Source organism: Anguilla anguilla, chromosome 2 (genome assembly GCF_013347855.1).
Source record: "Anguilla anguilla isolate fAngAng1 chromosome 2, fAngAng1.pri, whole genome shotgun sequence".
NCBI classification, from domain to species: domain Eukaryota; kingdom Metazoa; phylum Chordata; class Actinopteri; order Anguilliformes; family Anguillidae; genus Anguilla; species Anguilla anguilla.
The window spans coordinates 62,360,031-62,371,629 of NC_049202.1; the positions used below are offsets into that span (position 1 = coordinate 62,360,031).

Consider the following 11,599-nt stretch of genomic DNA (forward strand, 5'->3'; position numbering starts at 1 on the left):
GAAGCGCGTCCCTGTGTTTCTCACTCCAGGACGAGGAGAAGTGCGTCCGCCAGCGGAAGACAAACCCCAGCGACTCCAACACCTGCTCGGAGGTCTCCGACTGCTGACGGCGCGGTGTGGAGAGATGCAGAGAGAAAAAAGGGGAAGGATGGAGAGGACGTGAAGTGCGATGGCGTTCGATCTCCTCGGAGTCGGGCAGGAAGTGGACCGTGTGGGCGGGAGGCCGGGCCAAAGAGGAACGGATGCCCAAATCCGACGCCGGTGACCTCAGCTCCTCCGGGCTGCGGGCCGTCGAAAGCTTCCTCCCCGCTGAACCCTGCGGCCGGGGCGGCTCTGGTTCTCTGTGTACCTCGAGCGTCAGCCGCAAAGGGTGTCCATCGCGTGCCCTGCCCCCACCCTCACAAACACCCCCGCCCCCCCCCATTGGACTGAAAAACACTGTTTGGTGGGGGTCTGCCTTTTCCCTCTGCCTACGTCCAGTGAAAACTGAAGGGAAGTTGACTGGAGAGGACCGATGACCAGTGTGCTGATGGTGAGCACAGCCCCGTGGAGCCCCACTCTGGAGTCTCACTCAGCTGTGGAGCTGAGCAGGGAGGCAAAGAGAGGCATCTGAGGTCACTGAGGTCATCCATAGCAACCATCCATCTGTCTGTCTGTGTGCGTGTGCGTGCGTTTGCTTGTGTGCGTGCGTTTGTGTGTGTGTGTGTGCACGTGTGTGCATGTGTGCGTGTGTGTGTGTGTGTGTGTGTGTGCATTTGTATGTGTGTGCGCTTGTGTGTGTGTGTGTGTGTGTGTATGTGTGTGTGCGTGTGTGTGCGTGTGTGTGCGTGTGTGTGTGTGTGTGTGTGTGTGCATTTGTATGTGTGTGTGTGTGTGCATTTGTTTGTGTGCGTGCGTTTGTGTGTGTGTGTGCACGTGTGCGTGCGTGTGTGTGTGTGTGTGTGTGTGTGTGTGTGTGTGTGTGTGTGCGTGTGTGTGTGTGTGTGTGTGTGCACGTGTGCGTGCGTGTGTGTGTGTGTGTGTGTGTGTGTGTGTGTGTGTGTGTGTGTGTGTGAGAGTGCATGTGTGTGTGTGTGCATTTTATGTGTGTGTGTGTGTGTGTGTGTGTGTGTGTGCCGCAGCACTGCTTGCACTCTTCAGCATTGTGGGACTGATTCCCAGAGCTTGTGCGTCCGTCAGCATCTCCTCTCCGATGTGTGCGGCTGCCAGCCTGTCTCAGACACTCCTGTGCCTGTGTCCCAACCTTCCGGCTGCTTCTATACAACCCTCACGAGGTCCCCGCAACATCTCACCACAGGGAAGCCTGCCAAACACCTCGCGCTGCGAGAGAACCATGTACATACCTTCCGAGACGAGCGATATTAACATACGCACACGTGTAAATGAAATGTGGCAAAGTTATCTATTCTGAAGAAAACCTACCTGCTTTGTGCTGATGTGTACAGAATTTGAAATGAACCCATTCAACCTACACAGAATGGTTTTCCACTGTAAACACTTTACCCTAATTATTTTTTAAAATAGTGGCTTTTCTTTTTAAGAAGTGTTTTTTTTATTTAACACTGGAAACAAAATTTAAATGCAGGATATACTGTGTGGATACATATATGATAAAATGTACATTTTTTTAAAGCTTTGCTTTGGTCGTTTTGCACTGATACTGTAGAACTATTCCACGTGGGAGAAACTGATGACTTTTATTTTGGATCTGCTACAAGATGCCGATGGAATAGGAAGACCTACTGTATACCGGATGTGATATATATATATTAAATAAATATATTAATAAATATATATAATTTAAGAAATGTATCAAAGGGAGTAAAATGCTTTAAAAATAAATCCACATTTAATGGTAACCGGAGTTCTGACTGATTTTTAAGCCGTTGGGTCGTGAAGGCCAGATTAAGAGTGTGCAGTTCACAGATGGACCTTCGGCCTTTATCACTTGTATCCAGAATATTCTCCTCTGGGATGAAGAACCAGTGTAGAGTGATGATGATGATGATGATAATGATGATGATGGGACTGAAGACTGAGGCCACCCTGTTTCTGAGCCATGGTTTAATATGATGAAAGAATGCGTGAGATCTGTGTTATATATTGTTATATATTTGTTTCGTATATTTGTGCTTATCCAGAGGGGATTGTACAGCTCACTGCTTTACATATTTCTCACTCATGCACTAGTGAGGTAGCCTGGGGCTCAGCGTGTAGCTCACCTGTGTATAATAAGAGATTAGTCTGCTATAACACACAGCCGTGTTTTTGCTGCTTTAATACACACCGTTTGCAGCACGTTGAAGAGATCCTACAGTGTTTTGTCAGAGTCCTCACAAGTGCACTGGACATAGGGTGGCACAGGGGTATGTGAACGTTTTGAGTTTTTCTCCATTTAAGGTCATCAGTAGAGGAAGCTGCTGGGCGGCTCACTGAGTTAAGGCACCGCACGGTCTTGCGTGGGTGAGCTTCGCGGCCCCGGGTTCGAACCGTATCGGCGCTGACCGACCGTGGCTGGCAGCTCCATCGGACGCCCAACTGCCAACTGCTTGCAGACAGCCCTGTGGTACAGCAGCAATTTTTAAAAAATAAATTAAACAAGAGTAAAAGAAAATGTGAAATTTGTGTGCAGTTTGTCCGCGGCCCATTTTTAAGTTCGGTTTGTCTTCTTCCTCATTTGAGTTTCTTTTAGCTGGTATTTTGTTTTCGTGTCATTGCACCATTCTCTTTATCTCTTAGGGCTGTTGTGAAGCACTTCTTTTTGCTTTGTGCAACTGTCTAAGCACTCTGTTCCAGAGCCGCGAAGCCGCGCAGGTTCTGCTTCCTAAAGACATTCTAACGCCCTGCATGAGTCACTGTTGTGCGCCTTGGCCTGCAGCTCTGCCAGTTCTCCAGTAGGAGACGCTGTGGCTCCACTTTGCATCACACTGTTTGCCAGGGGACTGCTTGCCAGATTATTTCCTGTGAGAGAGAAGCCACAAGCTCTCTGTGACTGTTATTGTTTTAGGTTGTGCACTGTCTTATATTTGCAATGAAAGATTATACTGTAGACAGTTATTTCCTGGGGATTCAGAGGGACCAATCACACTGACAAAAAGTATTTTATTATTTCATGACTTATGGCAAATATAGGAAATACTCTTTCACTGAACAGATGTGTGTGTGTGTGTACGTGCCTGTGGTGTGTGTGTGTGCATACGTGGTGTGTGTGCGTACGTGTGTGTGTGAATGTGTGGTGTATGTGTGTGTGTGTGTGTGTAGTTTGTCTTCTGCACTTTGCGTATTGACTTGTCACCTACGCTTTACCTGCATAATCCTCTGCAGAATGGCCATTACTATTGCTTTGTGAATTGCTTTGCATATACGACCTTGGAATCTTACATCTGTGAAATAAACAGACCAATATAATAAAGCCGCGGAAGATATTGAACAGATTCAATTTTGATAAACGGTGAGGAAGGTGGCAAATATTTGGCCGAGGGGCTTCATGGACTGCATGAAAATGTGTAGCCGACGCTGCTTACATGCAAGTGGGGTGGGGGGGGGGGGGGGGGGGGGGAACCAAACTGGCTGCGGTGCTGAAGTAGACCGTAGCCAGGCAGCACCAGCTGTTTTTCTGTCCGTGCGTTTCTCCAGTTTACACTTGGCGGCTGCTCGCGCGGGTGCAGCCATCGATCCGCATGTCTGTTTTAACGAGCACCGAGATGGAAAGGTCACAAACTTGTGTGGGCGCCAAAACGCCGGAGCATCGAGTTCCGCAACCCCGGTGTTCCAGCGACGGTCACGTGGCCCAGGGCGCCGCGGACGGACCGCAGCAGGTGCGCCTTCATCCTGCTGGAGAGACTGAACTGCCGCGGCGTGACGGCCCCCACGTGAAATCGAGTTATTACGATGCCGCCGCTTAATCCCGCGCAGAAAACATCGGAACAGACGACCTGGTTGTGAATTTCTTTATTAAAATGCGAGTCTGAATTCCAACAGAAATATGAACTCGCCGAGGGGCTTCACGCGAAGGAACACCATTCACAAAATAAAAACACACACACACACACACACACACACACCGGTAGGCGAATTCGGCATCCAGCCAGAACTTCATTGCACAGTTTGTCCTGTAACCCAAGTCTTTTTCAAAACAAGGAACACAGGGCAAAATATGCACAGCCAGACATGCAGTTTGCCTATTTTTACAGTAAAAAAAAAAACAGCTTCAGTACAGTCAAATCAAACGGCTTTCAAATGCATTTGAATTTCAGTAACTCCCACAAAAAAAACATTATTTTCTTCCCTCTGGCATACATCTGAACCAACAAAATGCTGATTGATATGTGATGAAAACAGCAATGAAAACTGATACAATTTAATGAAGCACACTACAACGACAATTATTCAACCAAAAGAGCAAACTGCAACCAAAGGTTCAATTTAAGGTCATTGGCTTTTTCACAAACTCAGATGAAATATCTTAAGGCTTCGGTGCTTCAGGGATCTCAAACTACGCTCGCGGGGGTCTGTGGTATCTGCTGGTTTCCAGTGCGATTCAGCCCTCAAGTGTTAAGTTTCAGGGCATGACTGGGTAAGGACTCCACACACCCTTTTTTTACAAGGACTAAGCTGGCCGTCAGCTTTGGACGGCAGTTTGGCTGTCGCTCTGTCGCAGCGTATTATCTTTATTTTTTATTTTTAAATGTTTGTTTCTAAATGTGCAGAGTTCTCTGAAATGCGCTTTGAACGAATGGCGACTTGTTTGAGATCCCCGCACTACTACATGCATACTCTGGGCAGTGCCAGTGCCGTCCCCAACACTGACACTGAGGCGCCGTCAGAACCCGAGTCCGGCCCGGTTTCCGCGGCGCTACTCCGCGGCGACGGACACCTTCCCGGGCAGGATGCGGAGCGGGTTCCGTTTGGAGGTGTTGGAGAAGTACGGGAAGACCCTCTCGGTGAAGCGGTGCTGGTACTTGTAGAGCAGGGCGTTGTCGCTGGGGTCGGAGAAGGTGAGCCTCCCCCTGTCCCAGTCCAGCTGCACCCGCACCCTGTGGGGCTTCTTCTTAACCGCGATGGGGGAGGAGACGGGGGCCCGCGCGCGGTACTCCCCCGCGTACAGGCCGATGCTCCACAGCCCCGTCTCGGGGCTCATGGGAAACCACTCCTTCCGCGGGACCGTCTCTTTGGCCACGCCCAGCGCCCACTCGGAGCTGTCCCCGACCTCCACCTCCCAGGCGTGCCGTCCCGCGCCCAGCCCCTCGGACCCCAGCACGCACTCGTAGTAGCTGAACCTCTCGGGGTTGTCCGGGAGACGCAGCTCCTCGTCGGTGTACAGCACGGTGGTCAGGTCGTCCGACAGCACGAGGCAGACATCGGCCGTGTTGGGATCGAGAACCACGGGCGCTGGAGAGAGAGAGAGAGAGAGAGAGAGAGAGAGAGAGAGAGAGAGAGAGAGAGAGGGAGAGAGAGGGAGAGAAAGAGAGAGAGAGGATGGGAGAGGGGGAGGGAGAAAGGAGGGGAGAGGGGGAGGGAGAGAGGAGGGGAGAGGGAGAGAGAGAGGGAGGGAGAGAGGAGGGGAGAGATAGAGGGAGGGAGAGAAGAGGGGAGAGGGAGAGAAAAAGAGGGGGAGAGAGGAGGGGAGATAGAGAGTGAGAGAGGGGGAGGGAGAGAGGGAGAGAGAGGGAAAGAGAGAGGAAAGGAGGGGGGAGAGAGTGTGAGAGGGAAAGAGAGAGAGAGAAGGCAACACATTTAAAGCAGAGTTGGGCACACACACACACAGCACATGTAAACAAGCAAAAGTATATACACACATGCATACACAGTGCACGTACACATACACACGTATACACGTGCAAACACAGATACACACACACACAAGCACAGAAGCATACAAACTCATATCCCTACACACACAGTACACGTACACGCACGTATACATACACACACACATGCGTACAGTACGCTGGCAGACACCCATACACACGCACACATGCAGACATACACAAACAGCCCCTCCTGGCCCAGTACTCACTGTACTGCGTGATCCCCTGCATCTTCTCCCAGACTCGGTGCCTGAGGCAGCCCAGGTGTTTGGCCACATCGATCAGCGCCCCCACGGCCTTGTCTGGCTCCCGCGGCGTACTCTGCGCTCTGCCACCAGCATTCAGCAGGGTTACTAATACTCAGTGTTACACCGTTAATACTCTGAGTTACTCTATTAATACTCAGAGTCACTCAGTTAATACTCAGAGTTACTCCATTAATACTCAGAGTCACTCAGTTAATACTCAGAGTTACTCCATTAATACTCAGAGTCACTCAGTTAATACTCTGAGTTACTCTATTAATACTGAGAGTTACTCAGTTAATACTCAGAGTCAATCTGTTAATACTCAAAGTCTGGGTGTCTGTTGCTCTGTTAATACTCAGAGTTTGGGTGAGTATCAGTGTTACTCTGTTAATACTCACAGTTCAGATGAGTGTCTGTGTTGCTCTGTGGAACTGTGCTCTATTCAGAGGAAGAACGGGGCAGAGATGCTAAAAGAGGGTCACCTACCTTTGCACGGTGGTCTTGAAGTTCTGCGGGACAGACAGCAGAGAGAGGAGAGGCTTCTCAATCACACTCATTCAGGGAAGACTAAAGAAGCAGCTCACACTCACACACACGCACACACACACACGTGCACAGACACACACACACACACACAAACATGTATTGGAGGAAAGCTTGATCACTCTATAGATCCATATTATATATCCACTATTGTAAATGTTCCCCCACGTTTTTTGGGTCAAATAACTTTGAAAGGCTGCTGTGCCAAAGTATTAATTTAACAGTTTTTTTTATAAATTATATAAATATTCTAGATTTCACAAAGAAAAAGACAAGAGGCTTATAGAAGGTACATTCCTGACACATCTCCCCCCCCTCTCACCACCACCACCCCCCATAAAGAAACTTTCTGAACTTGTCACTGTTGAAAAGTGAGCACAGCTTGTGAATGCTTCAAAGAGCACCAGACCTCCTCCAAATCCTCCTGCACCAAACTGTCTTAATTCAGCGTGGAGAAATAATCTTGAAAACACTCGCCCAATCCCTTAAAAATTTGGATCCTGGATTTGGAACATTACGGCAGTCTAAATACAATCTAAAAATGCATTATTCAAGGTGGGGTTCTTTTATAAATTCATCCATTTTGTTTTGTTTGGCACCCTGTATTTGGGGTGTTTGCATTTCAGTGGCAGACAGGTGTCCTCTGTCTTTACCTGCAGTAAGGAGATGTCCTCGGCCTCCAGCTGCTCCTCCACCATCTTTATGGTGTCGGAGAGGGAGGCTATCTCCCCCGCCATCTTCTCAATCTTCTCCCTGATCTTCTGGGTCTTCTCCTCCTCTTCCTCCTTTAGAGAGGCTACCAGGGCCTCCTCTTCATCACGTAGGAACTGGTGGAGCTTCTCAAACTCTTCCTTCGCTAGCCTCTCGGTCTGAAGACTCTGGGTCTGGGGCCAACAAAGGGAAAAACGTATATCTTTATTTTAATTTATTTGGTGCCCAATGTGGGGTGGAACAATTCAATTTCTTATCCTGATTTTGAACATCCAATTATCTACAACCACAGCCGTGTTCATTCACTTCACCTTTTTGGGAGAGTTCAGACGTCCATGGTTTTTTGAAACGCGTGGTGTCACCAGCCGCTTCTTTTCACCACGCAGACTACAGCTAAGATCGCATAGAGTGGAGTCGGAGGAAGACCTTTCTTTATGCAGCTTTGACTGTGTAGTCCACGGGCGCCCAGTCAACTAGCCGGGGCTTGCTGAAGAGTGGTGAAACGCTGACCCCTAACCAACTGAACCCACCCATGCCTTGGGTGGCGCAGTTGCGCATCGCCCTGTGGAGCAACCGGCCACAGTCGGCACTGGCACCGGTCCAGATTCATTTTGAGACCGTGCGGCATGAATGACCTCCTTATTTTTCCATATTCTGTTCCAATATTGTTTCGTTATTTTCGTAAAGCAAGTTCCACTGAGCCACCAACAGTTTACACACAGGCGTTGGGAAAACTTTAAAGGTCTAACCCAGAGATTAAATGCGGAGGCAAAGGGGAACGGGAATATATTTACTGAACCGCAGTGCCCGCTGCGGGACCACCTCCCTTAGAGAACTGGCTGACCCGTCGCAGAGGGGACAGGAGTTCGTGGAGCGGCATGTCTCTGGGCGCTGTCAGTCACCGAATGAATGTAAGAGACAATGTTCCACGCGTGCGTGCGTGTGCGTGCCGCCTCGTGCGATGTGTGAAGCCGTGTTGCCACGGTGTGAAATGTGTGACCTCTACGTGCAAATTGGAAAACGTTAGAAGTAAATTTGTTAGGTAACACGCATGGCGGTGTTGGTACAACAGGTGTCTCTGGCTCAGATGCGGTTCCCCCTACGCGGATATAACTGGCTGTGGTCCCTTCTCTGTCTGTTACCCGCTCTGCTTCTGACTGGTCTGAATAAAGTAAACAAACAACCAGGAGAGTTCAGTGTCTCCTTTATTTAAAAAGTCCACTTAAAAAATTAATCCACGAGGCCCTACCTCCTGGGGCGTCCAATCGTATCTGAACAGGGCCGCTGTGGGTGCAAGTTTTTTTGTTTTAGCCAGCACCTTGACACCTGATTCAACTAGTTGATTAATTAGTTGTGGTCTTCAATCAATAACTTCATCAGTAGAATCAGGTGTCTCAGCGCTGATCTAAAACCCGCACCCGCACCCGCACCGGTCCTTTTCGGATAAGATCGGACGCCCCTGCCCTACCTTAATGTGTTCAGCTGTCTCATCGCAGGTCTGCTTGGCCACGTTCAGAGCCTCCAGCTTCTCCTCCAGGATCTTCAATGTGGTCCTGAGCTCCCTCTGAGGGGAGGGGAAACACAGAGTTTAGAGATGCCTGGGGCACCCTGGTCTTTAGCCTGGGAGGTTGTGCCTTGCTGTGCAGTGAAGGCAGGTGGAGGCCCGGGTTCGAGGCCCACAGCAGCTGCACACTGACATTGAGAACATGACAGCATCCAGCGTGAGCAAAGACCCCCAGCACACAGCAAACATCCACTGCTAAAGCTCCAACAGTATTTACCTATAGGGCTCGTAGTTTACCTACAGTGTGCAGAGTGTATCCAGCACTGCATCAAGCCTGGACTTCACCAAAGGCTCTCTGTCCCACATATAGAATGCACATGTGGAATACCAAGCGCCAGCAAACAGTAAAAGATAGTCCTCTTCCATCCAGCAGTCCTCCTTGCTTTACCATGTGCAGGTTATCTGACTCTTTTCTGTTGCAGAGCTTCTTTTGAAATGTTTATGATAGTATAAACAATGTAAATGCAGTGAATTGTGAATGGTTTGTAGAATGCTTCTTTGTGTGCTTTATGTGTGTGTAGTGTATTTTAGTGTCTGTGTATTGTTTAAGTGTGTGTTTGTGTGTGTAGTGTATAGTGTGTGTGTATAGTGTGCAAGTGTGTGTGTATGTGTAGTGTATAGTGTGTGTGCGCGTGTGTATGAGTGCGTGTGTGGTGTATAGTGTGTGTAAGAGTATGTATGTGTGTGTGAGTGTGTGTGTAGTGTATAGTGTGTGTGTGTGAGTGTGTGTGTATGTGTAGTGTATAGCATGTGTGTGTGTGTGTAGTGTAGTTTATAGTGTGTATGTGTATGAGTTGGTGTGTATGAGTATGTGTATGTGTAGTGTATAGCATGTGTGTGTGTGTGTAGTGTAGTGTATAGCATGTGTGTGTGTGTAGTGTAGTGTATAGTGTGTGTGTATGAGTATGTGTGTGTGTGTAGTGTAGTGTATAGCATGTGTGTGTGTATTCGTATGTGTGTGTAGTGTAGTGTATAGTGTGTGTGTGTGTGTAGTGTAGTGTAGTGTAGTGTATAGTGTGTGTGTGTGTGTAGTGTAGTGTAGTGTAGTGTATAGTGTGTGTGTGTGTGTGTGTAGTGTAGTGTAGTGTATAGTGTGTGTGGGTGTATGAGTGTGTGTGTGCGAGTGTGTGTGTGTGTAGTGTATAGTATGTGTGTGCGTGTGAGTGTGTGTGTAAGCGTGTGTATGAGTGTGTGTGTGTATGAGTGAGTGTGTGTTAGTGTGTGTATGAGTGTGTGTGTCCTACCTTGCAGTCCTGCACAGCCTCCTCACTGGAGCAGCACTCGTGCTCCTGGTGCTCGGCGGCCTTGCAAAGGGAGCAGACCGGCTCCTCGTCCTCCATGCAGTACAGCGTCAGCTTCTCCCCGTGCAGGGAGCAGGAGCAGGCCTCCCCCCCCGGGGGGCGCGTCCCGCCGAGGCTGGCCCCGGAAGAGGGAGTCCAGCAGCCCCTTGACCACGCTGTCCAGGACGTCCCGGCCGTAGCAGACGGTGCAGGCCCGCTCCCCCAGCTCGCTCTGGCACAGCGTCAGGCAGGGCGCGCACAGGCGGTGCCCGCAGGGGAGCAGCAGGGGCTCCCCGCCCCGGCAGCCCGGGCAGGAGGGGTCCGCCGCGGCGGGAGGCGTCCGCTCGCCCTCCATCTCCCTCGTTCCCTCGCTCATTCTCTCGCTCGGTGGCGTTTTATCCTCCACGCGCTCGTTCGCTCGTTCGCTCGCTCTCACGCGCTCGTTCCGCTCGCTCTCTCGCTCGTCCGAGGCACTCCTCTCTGCCGTTCGCTCCGTCGCGTCCTCTGTGTCTGTATCGCAGTCGCCGGTTTCACAATCGCCGCTCGGCTGGCACAACAAGACACGCCCCCTCCCAACCCAATCCCAACCCCTCTCACTCACTCCAGAACTGTGTGTTTATCTGGGAGCCTGCCTGAGTGCGAGTGTGTGTTTGCCGGTGCCAGTGTGTTTCTATGCGAGCGTGCCTCTGTCTGTGTGTGTGTCTCTGAGTGAGTGTTGATTTTTGAGGCTATTTTTAGCGCCACGTCTTTAGACAGCAGACCTGCGACTGCACTCGTACGGCACGGGATGGGGGCGGGGGGGGGGGGGGGGGGGGGGCAGACAGATCCCTCTGTTGACCCTCAGGGGGCACATTTTGGGGAAAAGGGAAGGCCGGGAGGGGGGCGGGGTGGCACTTGCTGAGTCACAGTGCTCCTGTTGGTCTGAGCTCCCCCCCCCCCCCCCACCCCCGGCTGACATGCCCCAAGGGCACCGTACGGGGCGCGCGAAACACAGCTGAAACTCTACACCCGCTAGCTAGGACAGCTGCCTGGAATATACCAGCAACAACAATCTACGTGTGACAGGAGTAGAGGGCCGACTATGAAATGGAGCAGGTGTCTTGTGTACTTGTACTTGTGTACTCTTGTGTTGTCTAAATACAGCCACTTTGACATGTATTTTTGGAAATTATGTTTTGCTCAAATTGTATGAATGAACCTGTTTGTCCTGTTCGGGAGTCTGCATCCCTGGTTCTGGAGAGCCAGATCTTTTGGTTTTTATTTGCAGCTCAAAACCGGCAACCAATTCAGACTCAGTAAACCAGGTGAGGTGAGTTACCTGTGTAACCACCTGCTTTAACTTATCAACTAAGTACTGAGTAACCATAAAAATATGAGCAGCTCTCCAAAATGGTTATCCAATAAACGGGTTTCTCGGTTCAATGGTATATCTTGGTTCAAATA

At 50.1% G+C, this 11,599-nt stretch overlaps 1 protein-coding gene and 1 pseudogene across 5 annotated transcripts in view; one reads left to right on the plus strand and one right to left on the minus strand.

The window, feature by feature from the left end:
• The window catches only part of pnpla6 (patatin-like phospholipase domain containing 6), a 34,247-nt gene extending 33,599 nt beyond the window's left edge, over window positions 1-648 (plus strand). For 3 of the 5 annotated variants that reach the window (XM_035404109.1, XM_035404112.1, XM_035404113.1), the window contains exon 36: window positions 30-647. In XM_035404109.1, the coding sequence (XP_035260000.1) occupies window positions 30-107 (78 nt within the window). In that variant the 3' untranslated portion in view covers window positions 108-647. Of the gene's footprint in view, window positions 1-29 lie in introns of all 5 variants that reach the window. The other 2 variants (XM_035404111.1, XM_035404110.1) reach the window with 1 other exon arrangement.
• A 3,288-nt stretch (window positions 649-3,936) lies between these two features.
• Window positions 3,937-10,924, minus strand: LOC118220864 (annotated as a pseudogene).
• Window positions 10,925-11,599: the final 675 nt, after the last annotated feature.